Source organism: Myotis yumanensis, unplaced genomic scaffold, assembly GCF_028538775.1.
Source record: "Myotis yumanensis isolate MYYU_CA2020_CCGP unplaced genomic scaffold, mMyoYum1.0.hap1 SCAF_3, whole genome shotgun sequence".
NCBI classification, from domain to species: Eukaryota; Metazoa; Chordata; class Mammalia; order Chiroptera; family Vespertilionidae; genus Myotis; species Myotis yumanensis.
Genome location: NW_027223754.1, coordinates 174,999,208 through 175,024,565, shown reverse-complemented (window position 1 = coordinate 175,024,565; position 25,358 = coordinate 174,999,208). Strand labels below are relative to the sequence as shown.

The following is a 25,358-nucleotide window of genomic DNA, read 5'->3' as shown; positions in this document are numbered from 1 at the left end:
AAATCTTAGTTGCAATTGTACCCATTGCTTAAATCCTTGCTATTCCAGATTTTCCAAGTAAATAAAAGGAACCCGACCCCATGTTTATTAGAGTGGTATTAGGTAGCGAGCATCATACTAAATAGTAGGGATAAGCTAAATAGGACATCACTTCTGCCCTCAGCGAGGTCACTGTTGGCTAAGGAGGAAGGGCATGTTACTGTCATGTGCACAGTGCCCCCTCCTGTTGCAAATGGGTCTCCCTGGCTGAGACCCATATGCCTAATAGGTCACTGATAACTATGTGTTGAATAAATGAAGGAATGAAGGAAGAAATGAGGCAGTAAGTATAGAGGTTAAAAGCTGGACAAATAGCCTCCTTTGATCCCAGCTCTGCCACATCCTAGCTATGTACTAGTAAATGTATCACTCCACTTAAACCCCTGAAAAATTTTTTATGATGAATAAGGAGTCTATTTTACAAAACAAGTTATTCCACTTGGTAGGAAATATGATCCTTGAAGACAGTGACTCACATCATTATAGCTCCATAATGAGAGAGAAAATTCTCTTGTTTACTTGCTTGGGTGATTCATCCCCCGACTGATTGCCTTAACCTGGTACGGGAGGCAGAAATATGGCCCCTGTAACATGTCCATGCCCTAATTCTTGGAACCTGTGGACTTCACATGGCAAAGGGACTTTGCAGATATAATGAAAGGTACACACTTTTCAGTGGGGAGGTTGTCCTATGTTATCCAGGTGGGCCAATCTAATCATGGGTTCGTAGTAGCAGAAAACCTTTTCCAGCTGTGGTCAGAGAGAGAGTTTCTGACAATGAAGGGTCAAGGAGATGTGACACGGCTAACTTTGAGGATGTGGGAAGAGGGTCAGGTGCTAGGAATGTGAGCAGTCTCAAATCTGGAAAAGGCAAGGAGATGGACTCTCCCGTGGAGACTCCAGAAAGGAATGCAGCCCTGTGATACCTTGACCTTAGCTCAGGGAGAGCGGAGTTGGACTTCTGACCTACAGGCTATCAGTAATACATTTTTGTTGTTTTCGGCCACTAAGTTTGTGGTAATTTGTTAAAGCAGCAATAGGAAACTCATACACCAGGGGAAAGGTGGAAACCTAGTTTCAGTTCCTCCCCAAATTCACTCAACCTCATCTGCCCAGGCAGCTTGCTCAGTGAGATCCCCAGCAGCCTCCACCCCTGCCTGGTCATCTCATTCACAGGAATAAATTGATTTGAGGGAATGAAGTAGATGATGATGGGGGGAGGGAGGGTGGAGAGAGAGAGAGAAAGAGAGAGAGAAGAGACAATTCTGATGCTGCTTGAGCCCACGTTTCCAGTTATTTTTGAGGCCAAGGTCATGCTAGCCGTGTGGTTGTACAAGTTAAGTAGCTCCTCTTTTTGAGTCCATTAGTTTGAGTTAAATTTCTGTGACCTGCAACCAAACAGTTCTGCCTAAATCATAAACCTACAGTGAGAGAAGGATGGCTGAGGGAGGAGTTTGTTTTTTTTTTAAGACTGGAGACAGTACCTGATAGATAATGCCTTGATTTGATTTCATAGTAACCCACTGAGAAACACATCATCCTACTTTAGATGAGAAAAGTCATACTTACTGGCTAAGTGCCTTTCCCACAAGCAAGAGTGTTCTGAACTTAAAATGGGAAAAGCCAAATCGGTTTGCTTTGTCTCCAGGGAAACACATTGCACATAGAGTATCCTGCCTTATGTTTTTGTTTTTTCTTTAATGTTATCAAATTAGAACCACTCTTTTTCAAGGCCTCACCACTTCCCATTTCTCTATCCTCAAACACTTTAATAAACTCAACGCTCTAGTGTCTAAACAAGTACTGGACAAACCTGCTTAAACATAATGTGGTGGTACAGATAGAACTTTTGAGCACTAGCTATGTGATCATTCTTCCTTTTCCTTAAAAAAAAAAAAAAAATTAAAAGCAGTCATGATTGTTCCTGAAGCATGTTTAATATAAGGCGCTGGATGTTCCATCACACAAGATATTTTCTTTTCTTTTACATATATTTTATTGATTTTTTACAGAGAGGAAGAGAGAGGGATAGAGAGTTAGAAACATCGATGAGAGAGAAACATCAATCAGCTGCCTCCTGCACACCCCCCACTGGGGATGTGCCTGCAACCAAGGTACATGCCCTTGACCGGAATCAAACCTGGGACCCTTCAGTCCGCAGGCCGACACTCTATCCACTGAGCCAAACCAGTTAGGGCCACACAAGATATTTTATCATTTAAATTGAAATATGTAATGTCTTGTAAAATTCATGACATGTCTTTCCTGGAATATATCTTACGCTTGCTCTTTTAATTTTGCCATTAGCAGTTAGGAAAAGACTGTCTATTGGTGCTACAAATAAGGGAAAAGGTTGTAGTGGCATTGTTTTTGCCCCAGGGCAGCTTGCCCCTATGAAACACTTCCTGGTTATGGTCATGGAGTGTCGCCTTGAGCCTACCCCCTCTTTGGTCTGGTTTTTTTTTTTTTTTTTTGGAGTTTTGAAAATGTTTTCTTTGTCTCTGAAAGTTTTGTTTTTAAGAAGAATCAAAGAAGGAATTGTTCATAAAACTTGATAAGATACCAAACCACCACTAGTGGACTTTCAGGTCTTAGTTTCATTCATTTGTTCAAAAGTATGTATTGAGTACCCACCATCAAGCATGTTCCCCAGGGCGACTGTGGGTGGCTGTGCTGGTGAATGGAATCTACTGAAGTTGTGTAGTGCACAACTTCCGCACTGCTGGTGGTCCTTGCCCTCCTGGGGATTAAATCTAGTGACTTCTAGGAGGTCTTGCTTGAACTTTCTTCCCTTTCAGACTATATGCTCCATAATACACCCAATTATAGGACTACCCATTGATTTATAATGGCCCTCTGTTAGATTGTAAACTCAAAGGGGTTGAGATTTCGACTCCCTTGACACTTTCTATCTAGGGGCTAGGGATACACCAGTGAATTAAATAATAAAAAATCTCTGGCTGCTAGCAGCTGACAATGTAGTAAAAGTGAGAGCGTAAACAAGTTCATTGTGTAGCATAGCATGGAGATACATGCGATGGAGGAAAGTAAAGTAGGAAAGGGTCTTTCTCCTCACCTACTTTGGATCTTTGCTTAAATGTCACCGTTTTTTTTTTACTGTGAGATAGGAAACCGTGGAGGCTTGGAGAAGAGAGATACTATCTGTCTAAAAAGAAAAACAACATTTAGGGATAGAACAGTAGGCACACTTAGCAAAAAGCTAGTAAGGCAGTTATCAGATCTCCACTTTGTAGGGAATCAGGCCACACAGCAAATAACGTTTTATACCGAATATAGAGAACAAGGACTCTGCCCTTCCCCTCTAAAACTCTGACACTTTCTTCCTGAACACGTTTTTACAAAAATCCTGGAGAACCGTGTTCAATCCGGGCTGATTTTGTTATTTTTGCAAAATAGCACCCCATGCCTTCTACTATCAGCTTCCAGACCTTTTGCACCTGGCAGGGGTGTCTGAGGCTAGGAGCTAGTTAAGCCTTTCCAACCCGTCCTTACTGACATCTTGGGTAATCAAGAGGTTCAGCTGTACTTAACACATATTCGGCATTTCCCCACCCAATACGCCTCAAGCACAGGCATAAATGCATTTCTTCCCTCCTACTCTCCAGGCTTCGCTCCCTAACCTTTTGAGGAGAGCCTGGAAATTAACCCAATAGCAAGCATCCCTCCCTCTCCGGCTCCGGGTCCGCCCGCGCCGCGCAGCCTTCTGGAAGCTGTAGGCCCTGGCGTTCCTCGGCTGCAGAACTACAACTCCCGGCAGGCTTTGTTCCTGGCTCCCTCCCTCTTAGCGCACGGCTTGCCGGGAGTGGGCAGGTGGCAGCCGGGCGGTCACCAATGGGTGCCGGCTCCCGAGGAGAGGGCGGAGGAGAGGAGGAAGGAGGCGGAATCTGGGCCCCGGCCCCATTCATTGCCGCGGCCCGCCGGGCGGGGGTCCCGTGTTCTCGGAGTCATGGAGGCGCTAATTCCTGTGATCAACAAGCTCCAGGACGTCTTCAATACCGTGGGCGCCGACATCATCCAGTTGCCTCAGATAGTCGTGGTGGGGACGCAGGTGAGAGACGAGGGCGCCGTCCGCCCAGGCCACAGCCCGGGGCGCAGGCCTGGTCGGGGCTGCGGCGCGCAAGCTCCCGGGCGGCCTTGGCGGCCTGTGGGGCGAGGGCGCTGCTTGGGGCCGGGACTGCCTGGGCTGTGCCGCGCCTGCCGCCTGGGCTGCCTGGCACCGGGGCTGGACTCGGGGCCTGGCCGGGAGGCGAGGGGCGGAGCCGGCGCGGCGGGCTTGGCGGGTCCCAGGGGCGGGGTGGGGTAGGGACGAGCCGGCGGGCGGAACTGGAGTCCTCCGGGACCGGGCGCGGCGCTCCCCGCGGGCCGCTGCTTCCAAGGGCACTTGGGGGACGCGCGGTGCGCGCGGGGCGCACTGGCTCGCGGAGGGCGGCCGGCCCCTTCTCGGCTGGTCTCAGGGCCGTGGGCTGTTGTCGGTCCCTCCTCGCTGTGCAGAGGTGCTGCGGGATCCGCTCTGCACCCGCGTGCGGGCGGGGCTGGCAGGGCCGCTACTGTGTAGCACCTGAGTGTTCTCTGCAGTGTGATCTGTCCCTGCCAGGCTTCGGGGACGCCGAAGCGGTTATAAACACAAATAAAAGTCAGAAACAAACAGACACACCCGAATCTGAGTGTTAGGAAGGATTGCCCCATTTTTCTGCCTAGGGCGGTGGTTTTTGTCTTGCATCTGAATTGGGCATCAAGGTTCTCTGGTCTCTTACAGGTAACAATTTTTTTATATGTAGTTATGAAGAAATAATGGTATTTCTAGAGTGACAGAGAAGTGTAAGCTTCATTTTCTCTGCCTGCTGCTTTTCTTGGTTGAAGAGGAATCAATCATAGGACATTTATTAGAGTTCCGAGAAGCGCATTTTAGAATTACTTAGTATATTGATTTTAAATGCTTTAATTTCTTAGTGATCTTTTCTCTAGAGAAAAGGGACGGTTTCCCGGTCATTTTCCATGCGGTGAATCGCTACATCTTGCTACAAAATTGAAGTGTAGAGTATAAGTATTATGACAGGGAACTTAATGTTCAAAGTACTATGTGTATGGAGTGTATTCAAACACTGGAAACCTTGGAAACCATAGACATCCTATACTGTGTGTGTGTGTGTATGTGCTTTTAATTAGTTAATGCAATGGAAATTATTTCAAAAACAAATTTCCTTGGTCTGCTATAAGATCTGTATAGATTCTGCTCAGTCCTGCCTACACATATATATGGTGTCCCAAAGATGTGTATACACACTTCGTATACACACACTTTTAAATAATTATAAAGGCAGTGTTTGTTAAAATACATTTCATTTTCAAAATTGAGCTATCAGCTGTTAAAGTGCATATACATTTCTTTGGGACACCCTGTAGTAGTATTTGTAATTCTTCGTATTTGTAATGATTGATGACTCTGAATCATCAATATATAGCAAATTACAACCAGTATTTTTTTAAAATATATTTTTATTGATTTTTTTACAGAGAGGAAGGGAGAGGGAATAGAAAGTTAGAAACATCGATGAGAGAGAAACATCAACCAGCTGCCTCCTGCACACCCCCCACCGGGGATGTGCCTGCAACCAAGGTATATGCCCCTGACCGGAATCGAACCCGGGACCCTTCAGTCCGCAGGCTGACGCTCTATCCATCGAGCCAAACCGGTTTTGGCAACCAGTATTTTTATTAAGCATATTTTCTTACCACTGTGTTCTTATTCCTAACCCCTGTAACAGTCCGGGGTATGTAGTAGGTGTTCCATAAGTATTTTGAATGAATATTGTTCACTGTAAGTAGAAAATATTTTAAAACACTGGTACTTTTATCATCAAAACCTGTTTTTGTAAGTGAATTAGAGGTGATATAAAATAAAACTTTGCTAGTAATTTGGAAGTGCTTCCTAGTGGTAGACCGGAAGTTTTCTATATACTTTTAAGAGATTCTCAAGGCTTTTTAAGCTTGAAGCAGAAAAAGAATCTATATTGTGTGTGCACTATAGTGTGCCAGCATGAATAGTTTAGTAAAGAAGAATTTTTTGCCATGGCCCTTAGGCTCGGTTGGTTGCTTTTTGGATTCCTGGTGCAGGAGGCAGCTGATCAATGTTTCACTCTCACACAGATGTTTCTCCCTTTCTCTAAAAATCAGTCAATGGAGAGGCAGGGTAGAAAAGTAAAGATCTCACCATTATGAAAACCATTAACATGTGCTAGCAAAAACCTGGCAGTGACAGTTAACATGCTACTTTGCATGTTGATGATTGAAATTACTCAGAAGGAAAATTACTCAGTTTTTAGACTTGATCTAATCAGGGCTGTCTCCATTTAGGTCATTTATTAGCTGAAATTCAATACTTTCCTCAGGTACAGAAGAAATACGAACAGAAAAATGTCTTTGTTCCATATTTTCCTCAATATGTTGGAAAACCTCTTCTACTTGATTTAAATATAAGTACATCACTACTACTTTGTCATTTATGCCTTTAATGTTGTGTAATTTATATATATACGTGTGTGTGTATACAGCACACACCTCACATTTATATTTAACTAGAGACCTGGTGCACAAAATTCGTGCACAGGTGTGGTCCCTAGGCCTGGCCAGAGATAGAAGTGTGAACATCTGGTGGGGAAGGGCAGGTCTCAGCTGACCTCTGGGCCTTGGGCAGCAACTGGGTCCCCAGACCCCTTTGCATGCCCCTCCACCTGAGTCACGGCGCCCAAGTCCCCATGCAGAAATACAGTGAGCATGGCCAGACACTGCAGGCTGGGTGCAGTGTGGACCTCTGGGCCACCCAGTGGCACCACATGGAAGCCGGTGGGCAGCATGCTGTCTCCCAGCCAGCCTCGCAGACCGGCTCCTGCACAAACCCATGGGGAGCCCAACCAGCCCCTGCGGTCCCAGCAGCTGCGGCCCAGCTCACCTGGAAGCCCATTGGGGCCAGTAGTGCCTCCACTGCCCCCGCTGCCAGAGCCTCGTTGCCGATGTCTGCCATGTTCCATGCCGCTCCCTGGTGGTCAGCGCACATCATAGCAAGTGGTCGAACTCCCAGTCGAGGGAACAATTTGCACATTAGGTTTTTATTATATAGGATGGAGTACCATACAGTGAGTGAGTTCCAGACATAAGTGTTCTGTGTTTAGTTCTGACTGGTAAACTCAGTGGCAATGATCATGTCTTCATAAAACAGTCTCTTACACATTACCTATACCTTAAATGGCTGCAGGTCCTATTTTATTAAACTTTATAGAAGAATATTTCTCAAATTTAATGTTTGTTAGAATCATTTTGAAAATAAGTTTCCTGGACTCCAAACCCTGAGATTTTGTTTACTAAGTCTGGGGTGGGCCAGGCACTACAGGTGATTCTGATGTAGATAGTTCATAGATTCTGATTTGAAGTATATTAGTGAGACTTTGATTTTAAAATGAGTAAAACTGGAAAAAAACACACACAACAACAGGGAAGGGAAGCTGAGTCTCAGGGCATACCTACCATCCAGTAGCATGTTGCTTTTGGTTGCTCAGGCAGCCTTTGCTAACCCCTAACCCTTTGATTTATTAATTTGCCCAATACTTATTTGGGGCCTAGGGATTTGGAGGAATTGAGAAGAGGGAATCATGCTTATAGCTGTCAATCATTAAGAGATTTTATGATTTAGCTAAATAAATTGCTTTCTGTGCCACGCCAGCACGACCAAGGGTGATCCCGAGTGGGGGGGTGAAAGGATTAAGGAAAGACAGACAAGAGAATAATAGCTGGGTCTCGTTGCTGCCTCCCTGATGAGGAGACAATGACAGCGCCCACAAGCCATGTCTTTATTTTATAGCAGATGCCATGAGGCAAAGTAGGGGCGTGATCAAGTTGTTTACAGCATTCTCGTGAGTTTCAACCTCACTCAACTACATGCACCCGAACTCTATCACAAGGCACGTTGGGTTACGTGTTTGGACCATAGGTTCAAGCTTACAACCACAGCCATTGGCTATGATTGTGCTGGGAGGGCCCTGCCCTCCAGCTGGGACTTGCACGTGGCAATGAGAGGACCCTGTCCTTTCATTAGTCTGAAGCTTGGTCCTGGCCAAAACACCGTAACCGCTCCCCACAGCTTTCCTCTTTCTCTAGCTGAGATCTTTTGTGTGGAAAGAATAGAAAATGGGGAGAGAAAAGGTTGGTGCTTTTAACCAGGGTGTACTTTGCAAATAGAGGAGGAGATAAGACTTAAATAACTTCTGTGAGTCAACTTGAGAAATTTAATCACTATTTCTTCAATTAAGAATTGGAAGGGGGAGCCCTCTAGCATGTAATCCAAGCACCAGCCAGAATAGGAATCAAAGTGCAGATAACATGAACCTGAGACCCTGGCTCAGTGTTGCTAGAAATATACTTTTTACTTTGCCTTTTATTTCAGTGATTTCAGCAGTCTATCTTCAGTAATTCAAACAAATGCAAAAAGAAAAGTAATCTTGGGTTTTTTTTTATTATATTTTAAATATATTTTATTGATTTCAGAGAGGAAGGGGGAGAGAGAGAGAGAGAGAGAGATAGAAACATCAATGATGAGAATCATTGATCGACTGCCTCCTGCACTCCCCCTACTGGGGATTGAGCCTGCAACTCAGGCGTGTGCCCTTGACTGGAATGGAACCTGGGACCCTTCAGTCCTCAGGCTAATGCTCTATCCACTGAGCCAAACCAGCTAGGTCTGAAAACTTGGGTTTTAAATACCAATTTGCAAATCAATGTTATTTTATTTAGCATTTTAAAAATTGAAATATAATTCATATAAAATTCACCATTATAAAGTTTACAATTCAGTGGTTTTAGTATATACACAAGATTGTGCAACTACCCCCACCAATTCCAGAACATTTTCATTACCCCAGAAACTCTATCCATTAGCAGTCAGTCACTCCCCATTGCCCTACACCCAGCCCCTGGTGACCACTAATCTACTTTCTGTTTCTGTGGATTTGCCTATTCTGGACAATTCATATAAATGGCTTTTTTTTTAACATTAAAATTTTAATTTAAAATTAATGATTCACTAAACATGTAAACTTGGAAAATTAAGCATTTCTAATAGTCTGTCAATGTCATTCCAAAATTTTCTCTGTAAATATATAAAGATAGATAAGTATACAGGTATGTTTGCAAATATGGAACCATATTTTACATAATTTACATTTAGTTTTGATTATCTCTATTTAAATGCATATGTAAACATTTAATTTATTTCATATTTAATACTCATAACCAACTTTATTTTTAAAATTATCTCTCTGGACTTTATTTTATTACTTATTTCCATGAAAAATAGATACTTTCAACACTATTTAAATTGAATGGGAATTACAAAGTTATTTTTTTATTTATTTTTATATCTTTACTAGTGGCCCGGTGCACAAAAATTTGTGCACTCGGGGGGCATCCCTCAGCCCATCCTGCCCCCTCTAACAGTCTGGGAGCCCTCACAGGATGTCCTACTGATGTCCCTGTGGGGAGCGGGCCTAAGCCACAGTCTGGCCTCCCTCTGTGGAAGGCAACTGACCGATCAGGTATATAGATACTTTCTGAAGGCAGCACAGACTCCTTCCTTATTTCTTTCCTCTGTGGTTGGAGAATAGGGGACTAAAAGGTGGAGACAGAACTGTGGCCGGGCCTGGGGCTCTTGTAGGCAACAGAAAGAAGGAGAGGGCTGGGGAAAGTCTAGACATGGTTTTCTTCAATTGTCCTCCCTTCCTCCAGGCCCCTCACTCTGTTCTCCCCTTGTCATGGTGGACACTTGGGCCTCGGACTGACAGGAGCCCAGTGATGGTGGAGTTCAGCCCTCTCACTTCTCAGCTGAACATATAAACGCCTCACATTCCAAGTGGAGCTGTTTTCAAGTGGCTAAAGTGCTGGCAATTCATGCCTCCTGGCCTTTCCCCTCTGGGGCTTCCACCATGGGTCAGTTGCAAACTTCACCGAGACACCGAAGCAACTCTGCCCTGGTACTTCTGCACCGGCCCCTGCACTCTTCCTTGAGGTCTCTGGGTCCACAGTCTGAGCTCAGGGAGGTCACCCAGAGCCCGTTGCCCCGGACAAGTGGGGCAGGGGGGCTAGCTTGAAGAGCTGGAGGAAGATGGCAGAGTAAGAGTTGGTATGAACCAGTACCTGCTTAGCCAGACTTCCTAAGCTCTCCACTGGGCCCAGGCCGGGCCCCTTCCCCACACCAGGAGGATCCCAGTTGAGGTCCCCTCCCTGCACCCAGCGCTCTCCTCCCTGTTCTACCACTGGGGGAAGGGAGCAGCTCACCTGCTCTGGACCCTGCCAACCTGGCAGGCTGAGGCACAGGAGGTGCAGCCTAGGGTGCTGGTGGCTGCGAGCCTTCTCCCCCACCCTGAAGCATGGGGTGGGGTTGCAGCAGCTCACAGCCATCCCTGGGCACCATGCATGGAGAAACCGCTCTCCAATGGGCCACCATCCACCATCCTGAAGGCAGCCCACGTTGTGCCAGCCCCTCGTGCTGGTCAATCAGAGAGGGATGCGGGATGCAAAATTCCGCCTCTCTCTCTCTCTCTCTCTCTCTCTCTCTCTTTCTCTCTCAGAGTGAGCCCCGTGTCTCCGGTGGGCGGGTGAGGGCTCCGGCGAGGCAATCTGCACCGCTGCATTCGCCCCAGCCCCCGCCCGCCCCCTGATCGAGTTGGGACATGTCTCGTGCTGCATTCCCAAACCCCTGGGTGCCCCTGCCCAGCACTGCTCTCGGGCCTGAGGTGGGGGTGAGGGACGTGGAGCACCGTCCTGAAGGCAGCACTTACTGGCTCGGAATCACAGTGGTCAATCAGGGAGGGATGCGGGATGCAGATCGCCTCGCCTGAGCCCTCGCCTGCCCACCGGAGACATGTCCCAATGCGATCCGGGGGCGGGAGGGGGCTGGGGCAAGGGCTCTGGTGAGGCAATGGGCACTGCCCGGCGAGCTGTAATCTGGTATGTTCTGAAGCTGACTGCTGGGTGCACTGGCTCTGGGGCCTTCCGGGAGATGCAAACTCAGCCATTGCCTGTGACCTGCCTGGGGCCACCTGGCAGGAGCCACAGAGCGATTTGAAGATGGCTGCAACTTGCGTTAGGCTAGGAGGTGCCCAGGATAGGCCAAGCTGTGAACCCTGGCAAGCTGAGGCTAGTGCTGGGTCTGTGCCACTTATCGAGGTCTGAGCTTGCTGCAGCCAGCTGCTGCTTGTTTGAGAGATTTTAGGGAAGTCTGAAGCCTGAGTCAGAAAAGGCCATTCATATGGGAAAGACATTACAAACAGCTTGGGTGGGGCTGCAAATTGGGTGGCACGGGATCTCATGGAATCACCAGGGCAGTGTGAATAGTGTGGGCCAGGTTGATGGAGACAGATATGGTGCCTGTCAGTCAGCTCTGGGGCATTGTGGGTCGGGGGGAAAAAGAGGGGTTTGTCCTAGCACTTTTGTCTGGGAGAAAGCTGCCCCTGAGTTCTTGCCCTGATGCTATGTCCCTGGATCCTTTCAAGCTACTGCCCCAGTGCTGGAGCTCAGAGGGAGTGAGTCTGTGTAAGTCTGTGTGTGGGCCCTTTAAGAGGAACTGCCTGGGGTTCCAGCAGCCTCCATGTGGCTCAGCCAAATTCCCGCTGAGTTTTACAGCTCAAAGTTACCGGGAATTCTCTTCCTGGCTCTGGAACCCTGGACTGGGGTCCTGGTGTGCAGCTGTGACCCCTTAGTCCTAATGGGAGGCCTCCACAGCCGAGATATTTCTCCCAATTAAAAGTACGCCACACTATGGTGTCAGACCAGCCTGTTCCGTGCCTCTCCTACCAGTCTCAATGTGCTTTATTCTTTAATTCTCTATATTTGTAGGATTTCCATTCAGCCAGATTTCAGGTGATTCTGAATGATTGTTCTGTATTTTAGTTGTAATCTTGATGTGGTTGTGGGAGGATGTGAGTACTTGTGTTTACTTATACCACCATCTTGGTTCCTCCAGCACTTTTTTTTTAAATTAAAATTTTATTTTTTAATTAGTTTACATTCAGTATTATTTTGTAATAGTTTTAGGTGTATAGCATACATGTCTGGCTTCTTTTGCTCAGCACGATGCCTTAGAGATGCTTCCATGTTGTTGCATATATTTGTACTTCATTATTTTTTATGGCTGAATAATATTCCATTGCAGCAATTTTCAACTGGTGTGCTGTAAGAATTTTTAAAACATGCAATGCCTGACTATTTTGTCATGGGCACTGACCTTAGATTGTGAAATAAGAAAATGACAACAGCCAGCACAACACTAGCTGTCCGGTGTTCATGAGTAAAATTATACATTTTTTAATTTTTTTGTCAGTAAGAGGTGACCAGGCCAGCAGGGGCCGCATTAAGGGGTGACCAGGCCAGTGGGGGGGAGCAATTAGGAGTGACCTGGCCAGCAGGGTGGGGCAGTTAGGGACGACCAGGCCGGCAGGGAGGGAAGTTAGGGGTGATCAGGCCGGTGGGGGAAAGGAGGGCAGTTAGGGGCAACCGGGCAGGCAGGCAGGTGAGCAATTAGGAGCCAGCGGTCCAGGATTGTGAGAGGGATCCTGGATTGGAGAGGGTGCAGGCTGGGCTGAGGGGACCTCCCCTACCCACCCACCCCCTGCACAAATTTTGTGCATCAGGCCTCTAATTTTCAAATAAGATTCTACATATAAGTAAGATCATATGTTATTTGTCTTTTTCTGTCTGACATTTCACTTAGCATAATGCCCTCAAGGTTCATCCCCATTGTCCCAATTTTTTTTCCTTTTTATGGCTGAATAATGTTCTCTTATATACTATTCTTTTAAATTAGTGTGTCAGGTTTCTTTGGATATCTTCCCAAGTGGAATTGCTGGGTCATAAAGCAATTCCACTTTTAAGTTTTTGAGGTAACTCCATACTGCTTTCCACAATGGCTGCACCAGTCTGCATTCCCACCAAGAGTGCACAAGGGTTCCCTATTCTTCACTTCCTTGCCAACTCATGTTTGTTGATTTCTTGATGATAGCCATTCTGACAGGTGTGAGGTTGTTTTAATGTGCATTTCTCTGATGATTAGTGAAGAGGAGCATCCTTTCATATGTCTTTTGGCCATTTGTATGTCCTCTTTGGAGAAGTGTCTATTCAGGTCCTTTACCCATTTCTTAATTGGATTGTTTTTTCGTGTTGAGTTTTATAGGTTTCTTATAAATTTTCATATTAATCCCTTAATCAGATGTGTCATTGACAAATCTGTTCTCCCATTCAGTGGGTCGTCTTCATTTGTTGATTGTTTCCTTTGCTGTTCAAAAACTTTTTAGCTTGATGTAGTCCCATTTGTTTATTTTTTCTTTTGACTTTCTTGCATGAGGAGATAGAAAAAATATTGCTACGAGAAATGTCTGAGATTTGACTGCCTATTTTTTCTCGTAAGATTTTTATGGTTTCGAATCTAACATTTAAGTCTTTAATCCATTTTGAGTTTATTCTTTGTATGCTGTAAGAAGGTGGTCTAGTTTCATTATTTTGTACATATCCGTCCAATTTTCCCATCACCATTTATTGAATATGCTCACTTTACCCCATTTTATGTTCTTGCCTCCTTTGTAAAATATTGACTATAAAGGCATGGGTTTATTTCTGGGCTCTGTATTCTGTTCCATTGATCTACTGTATATCTTTTTTTTTTTTTAATATATTTTTTATTGATTTTTTATAGAGAGGAAGGGAGAGAGATAGAGAGTTAGAAATATCGATGAGAGAGAAACATCGATTAGCTACCTCCTGCACATCTCCTACTGGGGATGTGCCCACAACCCAGGTACATGCCCTTGACCGGAATCGAACCCGGGACCCTTCAGTCCGCAGGCCGACACTCTATCCACTGAGCCAAACCGGTTTCGGCAACTGTATATCTTTTTATGCCAGTACCATGCCGTTTTGATTACTATGGCCTTTAATGTAGTTTGATATCAAGTGGTGTGATTCCTCCAACTTTATTCTTCTTTCTCAAGATTGCTGTGGCTATTTGGGATCTTTTTTTTAGTTTCATATAAATTTTTGCAGTATTTGTTCTAGTTCTGTGAAATATGCTGTTGATATCTTGATAGAATTGAGTTGATTCTATAGATTGCTTTGGATAGTATGGACATTTTAATGATGTTAATTCTTATCCATGAACACAGTTTACGCTTCCACTTATTTGTATCTTCTTTAATTTTTTTCTTCAGTGTCTTCTAATTTTCTGAGTATAGGTTTTTTATATCCTTTGTTAAATTTATTCCTAGGTATTTTTAAAATGCAATTGTAAATGTGATTGTTCTTTGAATTTTCTCTGGTAGTTCATAATTGGCATATACAAATGCAACTGATTTCTGGATATGTATTTTTGTATCCTGCTACTTTGCTGAATTTATATAGTTCTGGTAGTTTTTTGGTGGAGTCTTTAGGGTTCTCTGTATACACTATCATGTCATCTTAAAATAATGACAGTTTTGCTTCTCCCTTCCAAATTTGGATGCCTTTTATTTCTTCTTCTTGTTTGATTATTGGGCTAGGAATTCCAGTATTATATTCAATGAGAGTGTTGAAAGCAGACATCCCTGTCTTGTTCCTGATCTTAAGGAAAATGCTTTTAGTTTTTGCTCATTGAGTATGATGTTGTCTGTGGATTTGTCATATATGGTGGCCTATTTTTTTCTTAGTGGCTCCCAGAAGTTGAGCGTATACCAAGATCTGTCAGCGTCAAAGAGGAGGATCTTAATTAGCATCTCGATTCAAGCTCATTGGAAGCTGAACCCTCAGGCAGCAGCTTTTAAAGTATATATAAACACAGCTTTTTCTGGGGAAGACCGGGAGATGGGCATTTCTGTTCACTCTGTGCTGTGCCAGGGAGGGGACTGGGGGGTATGGGGTATGGTGAGCGTGCATGAGCCCTTTAAGAACTGTTTACCCGTTCACTACAGCCTTGTGGGTCTTATGGACATAATCGCTATTGGCTTTCAAAGGTGTAGATCTTAGAAGTTGGGGTACCAGATGTGAAGCTCATACCTTTTGTTCCTCAGGAAGAATGTGGGTATTCTTAGTTTCCTCCATATTGTGGGTCACTGCACCTGGGGTGGGGTTTATGGCAAAATCATGTCAGCCTCTCCTACCTGTTTCAGTGTAGGCTTTTGCCCTTTGCCCGATATGTATCACTCAGTTAGTTTTTGAGTTTCTTTCAGAGGGAGTGGTTTGGTTGTAGCTGTAGATTTGGTGTGTCTGTGATAGGATGTGATTTTAGGATCCTCTTACTCACAATTTTGAACAGGAACTGACACATATAATATACTAGTGACCCGGTGTACAGATTCATGCACATTGAAAGGAAATTAATTAGAAGGTGGCTGGCGGGGTGGGACTGGGCGAGATGGGCTGGACACGCCCTGGAGCCAACCTTCCGTGGTCTCTCCCCGGCATCTGTGGAGTGAGCAGGGTCCCTCTGGCAGGTGGGGTCCCTCTGCAAAAACCAGCTTTCCGACATCCCCCTCAGGGGTCCCGGGGTGTGAGAGAGCAGTCTGCAAAGTTGTTGTTGTACAGGGTGTGGAATGCAAACACAAGTGTGCAGTAAACCAGATTCGGGACTGAGTGCCCGAGCAACAACATAACCCATGGCTGAAGGTGGAATTGTGCAGTCCCGTGAGGAATCGGGCTCCCCGCTCTCTGGTTTTGGGGTGCGTCACCTGAGAACTGCCATTGCCAGGTCACTGCAGCTTGGCAGCTCCTGCATTGAGCGTCTGCCCCCTGGTGGTCATTGTGCGCCATAGCGACCGGTTGGATGGTAGGAAGGACACTTAGCATATTAGCCTTTTATATATATAGATATTTTAAAAAATGTATTACTTGCCAATGTTTAAAAATTGCTTGTGTGGGTAATTGAGTTTGTAAACCCTGTGTTCATTTGTCAGGGCTGCCATAAAAAAATACCACACAGACTGGGTAGCCTAAATAACAGAAATTTATTTTCTTACCGTTTTGAAGGCTAGAAGTTCAACATCAAGGTGTTGGCAGGTCCAGTTTCTTCTGAGGCCTCTCTTTTGCTTGTAAATGCCTGCCTTTTTGCTGTGTCCTGTGTGTGTCCAAATTTCCTCTTTGGTAAGGACACCTGTCAGATTGGATTAGGACCTATCATAATAGCCTTGTATTAACCTAATCACCTCTTTAGAGGCCCTGTCTTAAAAAACATTTTGAGGTACACATTCTGAGGGGAGAGGGTTGACAGGGCTTTAATATATGAATTCTGGAGTAATATAATTCAGTCCATAACAACCCATCATTAAAAAAATCTAGTATGTAGATACAGAAAAATGTACGACTGAAAATCAGTAGCCATAAAGGAGGAGATAATCAGAATAACAAAATGCAGTCAATGCAGAATTCAGGAGAGAACTTTAAAAAGTATTCTTTGTGAGAGAAAGACCAGCACAGACACATCTAGTAAAATTATTAGACATTAAAGGAAAAATAAAAATCTTTTCAGACATTTAGGCATAAGTCACACACATTTAGGCATTAGGGAAGGAAAATCAGATTATTATACCTTTATACTGTAACAGTTTATGAGAGAAAACATATTATTAGAGAATTTATGAGAGGACATAATTTAATATGGCATTCCATATTTAAGATACTCAAGAAACATGAACCCAAGATTTTACATATATCCAAACTGAATTTTGTTTTTTAAATATATTTTATTGATTTTTTACAGAGAGGAAGGAAGAGGGATAGAGAGTTAGAAACATCGATGAGAGAGAAACATGGATCAGCTGCCTACTGCACACCCCCTATTGGGGATGTGCCCGCAACCAAGGTACATGCCCTTGACCGGAATCGAACCTGAGACCCTTCAGTCTGCAGGCCGACCCTCTATCCACTGAGCCAAACCGGTTAGGGCTCCAAACTGAATTTTAAGGTCACAAACTGTTATTAGTATGGTAAAACTTTTGTTCCCATCATCTTTTCCTGAGGAACCTACTAGAGAACAAGGTTCAGGGAATCAAAATAACTAGAGAGACATTAACATAAGGACTGATTGTTAGAATTGCACATATAGTTAGACAACCAAGATGAAATGAGGGTTAAAAAAAAAAAGTATGGTTTGTAAAGAGGTGGGAAGGAAAATGGAGAGATCATATTCAAAACATTTAAAAAACTATTTTCAGTAATCATATTGGCAGTGGTAGTATTGGTATTATTTGGAGACTATGTAATGTGAAATAAAAAGCAAATGAGTAATTGTGTTATTCTAATTCTGTCATAAACTGTGTCCTTGAGAATCACCATATCAGAATAGAAGACAGAGGATAGAGACGACTCAGATTGGGGGATGTGTGTATATAGGGTGGGTGGGGCAAGTGTTGGTAGCTCAGATAGAGAAATAAGCTAAACATTTAACTCCTGCAATTTTAAAAAAGGAGAATAGATAAATAATATATCTACCCCAGAAGAAGGAGGAGGAGGAGGTAAAGGGGGGAGGAGGGGAGGAGAGGGGAGGGGGAGGAGGAAATTAACAGTATTAAAAATTTACAAAATAGCTGAAACCGGTTTGGCTCAGTGGATAGAGCGTCGTCCTGCGGACTCAAGGGTCCCGGGTTCGATTCCGGTCAAGGGCATGTACCTGGGTTGCGGGCACATCCCCAGTGGGAGAGGTGCAGGAGGCAGCTGATCGATGTTTCTCTCTCATTGATGTTTCTGACTCTCTATCTCTCTCCCTTCCTCTCTGTAAAAAATCAATAAAAAAATAAAAAATAAAAATTTACAAAATAAAAAAACCCAATAAAATGCACCTAAGCCATAAAAAAATTACAAAGTGAAATCAATAAAATACAGATTTGACTAAATCAGTTTAATGGTCATTTGAAAAATTTGGTTGGAGAAAAAACAAACATAAAGACAATATTAGAAATAAGAAAAATGAATAATTTCTAACAACAATTTCTAAGCAGTTAAGTCCATAACTGTAAAAGTCCAGGAAAATTAGATGATTTTTATGTACAGGTTTATCAAACATAAAGAACAGGACATTTCCATGTTGTTTAAGTTATTTCAGAGTACAGAAAAAAAGTGATGGAAAGCACCATTTTACTTAATGAGAGGGATAAACCTGGGTACCAAAACGTAGCAATATTAGTTATGCTGCATAATCTTCAATATGGACCTCTATATCTTGTTTTCTCTCATGTGAGACTTTTCTGGACAACATGAACGGGCCCCTATGTCCTCTGGCTTCTGCTTGGATTTGGAAATGGAGAGCCCTGGCAAGAATTGTAGTCTGGCTCTCCCTCTTCAGAAAGTCCTATTCCGTCCAAGGGGGCTGCCTTTGTTACTAGCCTGGGTTATTGTACTTTGTGATTCTCCTAAGCCTTATTGACAGCTTTGTAAATAGTCCACTTGTAAATATCCCTCCTTAAGTTAACCTAAGTGGGCCATCTGCTTTCTGTAGACCCTTTCTGATACAATAGATAAGTTTAGGATCTTGCGTTTGTAGAAAGTATGAAATTAAAAGATGTACTACTTTTGGCTACTAAGAAAATATACAGTACAGAAAAACATTAATTGCAAAGTTAAGAAAAACAGAAAACATTAACATTTAAATGTATAATACATAGGGTTTATGTAGTGTTTGATTTTCTACCGTTGACAGCGGTTCTCAACCTGTGGGTCGCGACCCCTCTGGGGGTCAAACAACCCTTTAACAGGGGTCGCCTAAGACCACTGGAAAACACATATATAATTACATATTATTTTTGTGATTAATCACTATGCTTTAATTATGTTCAATTTGTAACAATAAAATTGGGGGTCACCACAACATGAGGAACTGTATTAAAGGGTCACGGCATTAGGAAGGTTGAGAACCACTGGTTTATTAGAACAGTAAGTTCTCAATGTCCTTTATAGGTTCTTCGATGTTAAGAAAATGACATAATGAAACCAACTTTACCATAGGCTAATTGATATAAACAAGAGTAAGTTCCTGTGTTATCTCATCAATGTTATAATGAAATGCTGTTTAACGAAATTACATTATTCAAGGACCTGATGTGTTGCATTTGTTGTTTTCTGAGTCTAATCATTAAATTGTGGTTATATAGAAGAATGCCCTTGTTCTTAAGAGATATGCTTCAATATTTAGGGATGAAGTGTCATGATATATGTAACTGTCAAAGGGGACAGCAAAAGAAAAATGTATGTGTTTGCAAATAAGAAGAGACAAAGTAAGTGTGTCAAAATGTTCATAATTAGTGCATCTTTGTTCAGGTATATGGTATTCACTGCTTTTTATCTTGCAACTTCTTTGTGGCTTTGAAATTTTCAAATAAGAAGTTAGGGGAATATTAAAAACAATAAAAAATGAAATGCTTATATGGCTAAAGAGCTTTGTAAAACTAATAAAAAACAGATAAAATGCCAGCATTTGAACAAGCAAATCACTGAAGGAGAAATACAGAAAGCCCTTCACAAAATGATGCTTGACTTGAATAATGAAGTAACGCAAATTTAAATAAGCTGTCAGTGTTCATCTATCAAAGTAGCAAAGATAATGCTCAGTGCTGATGGGGATGTAACAAATTTAATGGAAAATATAGCTTGGTGCCTGCCATTGTGTGTGCAGCCTGGCAATATCTGTGATTGCTCAAAATGATATTTAATCACAGCAATTTCATTAAATGAAGTAAATTTAATAAGGTAATAGGAGAAGTAAGGTTTTATGTACAAAGCATATACTTTGCAGCATGATTAGTAGTAGCAAAAACCATTTAAATGTCCATCAGTTGGGGTTTGGTTTTATATAAGTAGAATATATTTAACTGTTAAACACAGTAGTTAATATATTGATACAAAATGATATCCCTGATTATTATATTAAAATATAAGTAGGTTAGATAAAAATACATGTAGTACTACCCCATTTAAAGTAAAATATCTACATATTATGGACATAATTTTATTTATACCAATGTTTGGGAGACTGTCAGAAAGGTAGGAAAATTATGGGAGAGTGAGACTTTATTCTTTTTTTTTTTAAAATATATTTTATTGATTTTTTACAGAGAGGAAGGGAGAGAGATAGAGGGTTAGAAACATCGATGAGAGAGAAACATCGATCAGCTGCCTCCTGCACACTTCCCACTGGAGATGTGCCCGCAACCAAGGTACATGCCCTTGACCGGAATCGAACCCGGGACCTCTCAGTCCGCAGGCCGACGCTCTATCCACTGAGCCAAACCGGTTACGGCGAGACTTTATTCTTTTTGTATTTTTTATTTTAAAGAAATAAACATCATATAATAGAAAATGTAACAATTTTCATTTAAAAGTCTTTGCTATCATTTTTTCTTTAAAATAATTTTGTGTATGCTGCTGTGTTTATATAGTCTTATTGAGTTATAAAAAAAATCTGTTAAGGAACTCATTTTGCTCTTGTGTATTCTGTTTTCAGAGCAGTGGAAAGAGCTCAGTGCTAGAGAGCCTAGTGGGGAGGGACCTGCTTCCCAGAGGCACTGGTATTGTCACCCGGAGACCTCTCATTCTGCAGCTAGTCCATGTTTCACCTGAAGATCAACGAAAAACATCAGGAGAAGAAAATGGTAAATTTTAGAATTGAAATAAGAAGAAGAATTATTTTTGGTCAAATCTTAAAGCCATGAATTGATTAGACAGGTAGAAATTAGTGGCTGTAGCAGAATCAGAAGTCCTGTGAAGAGAAGTGGTATGCATCTTTTCTCATGAAAAAGAAGAGTAATTTGTTGTTTTGAGAAGGCTAGTAAACTTGTTTGGAATGGTACCTTTTTGTTATTCAGCTTAGTAAACTGTTGTTAATGCTGCTTAATGGAGGATTTAGTGAGAAACTCAGCAAACAGGAATCAGTTCTTTTAAAGAAAAAGTTTTTGTCTTGAGTGTTGTAAACTTTTTTCCTAGTATTTAAAACAATGTTTTTGCTTTTATACTTTGATTTAGAATTTAAATAATTTAGATTCTAGTTTAAATATTTTTATTTTAAATGACTTTGTTTTTCAGCATAGCAGTGTTATCTCACCTTCCGTTTTCTGATCTTACCAATGTGCCTGCTATGTTTGAATCTTTTGCCCTTCAATAAGATGATTATTTTTAGAAAGTTTTAATTTTTTAAATTATTTTTACTATCCTTCTCTTGCTAAGATTTACCTATATAGCACATATTGTTTTGATTTTTAGATCTCCCTCCCCCAAATAGTACATTTGGATTACTAAGACAAGAAAATATGCACTATCCTTTATCACACTTCTTTGATTAAACTGAATATTTAAGAAATGCTGTGTCCATCAGCAGATTTTAAATTACTTATTAAATATGTATCCTTATTAATCATTTATATTAGTGAACTTTGGAATGTTTGATGAGAATAATATATTTAACCTTCCTTTTTTAGTTCACTGTTTGGTTCAGATTGTTAAATTTTGAAAGTCTGTAAGTAGCTCTAATTATTAAATGACAATTGCAGCAGAACACCATGTTTGTTGTTCATCTGCAGACATCTGTTTTCAGGGCAGTTTCGTTCTACTTTCTGTATCTGATCTAAGATGCTAGTATTGGTGAAATTGAAGTTACTTTAATTTCTGTATTTGAGTTTTTTTTTCTTTACTTATTTATTATAGGAGCATTGGTGGTGGTAGCTTGGCCCTCACTCCCCAGGGAAAAGAGTCCTGTCATGAACATTTACAATGACTGTAGGAAGTTAATCACTGAAGCAAGTTAATGAAGTTGTAGATGTTAACAGTAATTTTTTTGGGATAGACTGCCCAAGGATATGTAGGAGCCTGTTAATTATATTATGTAGCTTCTTGGTATATTATTCATTACTTTGCATTTCTATATATTTTTATTGAAACTCTGGACCTGAATTTAATCATTTTACACTAATTTATGGTCTAGATTTAAATACAGTAGGTTCTCGGGTTACGTCAGAGATCTGTTCCTATGGCGCGATGTCGATTTTTACCGTAAGTCGGAACCCACCTACGTCACTCACATGAGGCACATACACAGCAGTAATGAAATGAAACAGTAAAAAAAAATTTAAAAGAAAGATAACAATTTCTGACCTTTACTTGTGGTAAATAAAAAACATAAAGCACATATGTACATACGTCGAAATGACGGAACTTTTTTTTTTTAATAAATAAATGGGAGATGGCAACGTAAACACGAAACGAGGTACGTCGAGTCTGACGTAACCTGAGGACTGCCTATAGAATATCACTTTAAAATTTTATTTTCACTAACTTGTTAAATCAAATTTGCCAAATACCTTAAACTAAAACTTTAATGTACTGTATGGCATTCATTAGATGTCTTTCTTTTAATTTTCTTCAGTTACCTAGAAAAAGGCAGGGGATAAACCTGTCTCTCAGAAACCATTAGCTGATGTGGCAGTGTTTCTAGAAAAGGGTGTACATTTCAGCTATAGAAGTGTTAGTTTCTCACTCTTTGCTTGTATGTCCACTGTGTTATTGATGTCTTTTCTTGGTGGTTGGCCAGTAAATCTGCATATCTTTACCTATATATACATATATTTTCCAAGCTTAGTGCTTATTTTTTTATATAAGAAGATAAAACCTCACTTAAAATGACAACTCAGCTACCCAGAACACAAAATAGATTTCATAAATTTTGAGTATTAAATTTCATGTGTCTTATTAATATTAGGATAGTTCTTTAGTTTCTCTTCAGAGCCTCTTTATCTTTGGGATAAACAATTTTATCTAGTCATAAACCATTCTAACTAACCCAGAGGATATTAGAAAGAATGACAAAGAAAAACATTTAGTTAGCCAGTGGACTATGAACCACTGACAGCCTGGCAGAGAGGAGAAAGGGAGGAAAACATAATCCGAGCTTCAAAAGAGGAAAAAAGTATCTTACCATTTTGTACAGGGATTTATAGCCTCAGAGGGCTTTGTTATGTAACAAAGGCTGAAGTTATCAATCAGTTAAATTTAAGAGGAGCAATATAATCCATTTTAGATAGAGGTCAGCAAAGCTGGCTTAAATAAAATGTTAATGTTTGATATGTATAATTATCAGGAAAATTTACTTAACATGAAATCCTTCATTCTGACAATTACAAAAGATAACTGAGGTGTCAGTATATAGATTTATAGTATTTTTCAGCTTGTCCTCCACTTCTGCCAGTGTAAAAGAATTTTCTGATAAAATCTTAATAAAAGTAAAATTAAACTGTAAGAAAAAAATCATGCTTTCCAGAGATTTCCTTTTAGACAAAGTCCAAAAGTAACATGCTAATTGAAGACCAAAATTGTTTTTGTGGTATTCTGTTAAATTCAATATACATTTCAAAGAACAATCCCTTATAAAGCTCAATCTTAATGAATATATATTTGTACATATTTACTTGCTCTTAAGGTTTTGAAAGATGTGTTTGATATGTTTTAAAGATTCTTTTTGGCCAGGCAATTTATTTTTTTCTATAGTCAGTTATCAAATATTTAAGGCAAATTTTTGAACAGTAAGTTAATTTTAATCTGTTTGTGTTAGAATTAGAAACCAGAAGTGACATAATTAGTTGTAATGGAAAATAAAAATAAATTATGGCACACAACATGTTCATTTATATCACTTAAAATATTATATACATCCCTCTAACTATAATTAATTATACTGAAAATTATATAGTTGTAAATTTTGAATAACTGAATGCTACGAGAATTTGAAATATATTCAGGTTTCTGCACATTTTTTAAAAAGGTTTAAAATATTAGGGATAAGCACTAAACTTACCATTCTGTGCTGTTTCTCTTTAACTACAGACCCTGCTACATGGAAAAACTCAAGACACCTTTCTAAAGGTTTCCTTTATCCATTTGTTCTTGGCCCTTCTTTTTCTATTATGCCTGCATGTGTGCTTCTGTACTCTTACAGGCTGTGTGCATTTTTTTTTCTTCTGTTTTTATTTGCTTATCCACATTGATTGTTGCAGGTTTTAATGGTTCTTGTTACCTTTTGGCATTTCATCAGAATGAAGGCTTTTTTTTTTTTTATGGTGAATGCACTGCATTTTTAATTTAAAAAACATGCTTGTGAAGCCAGGCCTTTATAATATAAGGTAAATCCAAAACACCCATTTGGTATGTAGTACCTGCCTCTGTGAGTTCTGTTCACCTAGATTACTCCAGTCCTCCAATGAGACTTCTTGGAAGAAGGTACTAAGCTTCAAGTAGGTGAGCATTTTACTTGTAAAAAGGATCCAGTTTTATTTACCTATATTTCACCAAAGAATTGATCCACTTTTCCCTCAATAAATATTTATTTAAAGATCTTACAGTAATTTTTATTTTGATTTCAGATGGCTGATATGCATTATTCATAAACTCAGTCATTAACATTAAAAACTCTGAATTTGGCAAAGCAGAATAGTTTACCTTTTTACAATTAAACATTTCTAGCTTCTCTGGGAAACATAAAGCAAAACTTGCTTTCTAAGTTTTAGACCACTCAAACAGTACCTACAGTGAATATATTTTCCTTATTTTTTTTTTAAAGCAAGTGTAGGAGAAACAGACTTATTGGAAACTAATGGAGTGGAGCAACTCCAGACAATGCATATGCTGGGGTGCCCCCTTTCCCCTCTATTTCATTTCTTTCCTACTTCCAAGCCTCGAAATGTAATCTTTTTTTAAAAAAAATTTGTTTTATTGCTTCAAGTATTACAAAGAGTATTACATATGTCTCCTTCCCCCCTCCCCCCACCCCGAAATGTAATCTTGGTTCTGAAAGGAAAAATTCACATTGAAAGTGCATATAAATTACACAGTAGCTTCATACTCCTGAGAGAGTTCTTTACAGGAAGAACAAATTGTGACCTTATATTATAGGTAACCAATAGGAAGCCAAGTTAAAAAACAAACAAACAACCGAGTTGAAAAGTTAGCTGTTTCATTCACATATTGAAAGTTATGTGTGTAAATCTATTATATATGCTTTTTTGCATTACTCAGTAAGATTCTTAATTTTTTTTCTTTCAAGGCATTAGCTTAAGTGAGTACTTTGATCAGGTAACTTACTTTTATGTGTAAGATATTTAAAAATAAAGAATGTACTTTTTACTATAACATAAAATATGAAGAAAAGTGAACAATTTTTTTCATAAAATATAGATTTCAAATGGTGGGATGACCTGTGAGAAACTCTATCTGAAATTAGTCGTGTTTTTGAAATACATGATACTGTTTTTAAAATG

The 25,358-nt window shown here is 40.9% G+C and overlaps 1 protein-coding gene across 8 annotated transcripts in view; it reads left to right on the top strand.

Moving 5' to 3' along the window:
- The first annotated feature begins 3,923 nt into the window (after positions 1-3,923).
- The window catches only part of DNM1L (dynamin 1 like), a 46,860-nt gene continuing 25,425 nt past the window's right edge, over positions 3,924-25,358 (top strand). For 3 of the 8 annotated variants that reach the window (XM_070410458.1, XM_070410455.1, XM_070410454.1), the window contains exons 1-3: positions 3,924-4,108; positions 20,561-20,708; positions 23,929-23,967. In XM_070410458.1, the coding sequence (XP_070266559.1) occupies positions 4,007-4,108; positions 20,561-20,708; positions 23,929-23,967 (289 nt within the window). In that variant the 5' untranslated portion in view covers positions 3,924-4,006. The remainder of the gene's footprint in view (positions 4,109-20,560; positions 20,709-23,928; positions 23,968-25,358) is intronic. The other 5 variants (XM_070410457.1, XM_070410456.1, XM_070410461.1 and 2 more) reach the window with 3 other exon arrangements.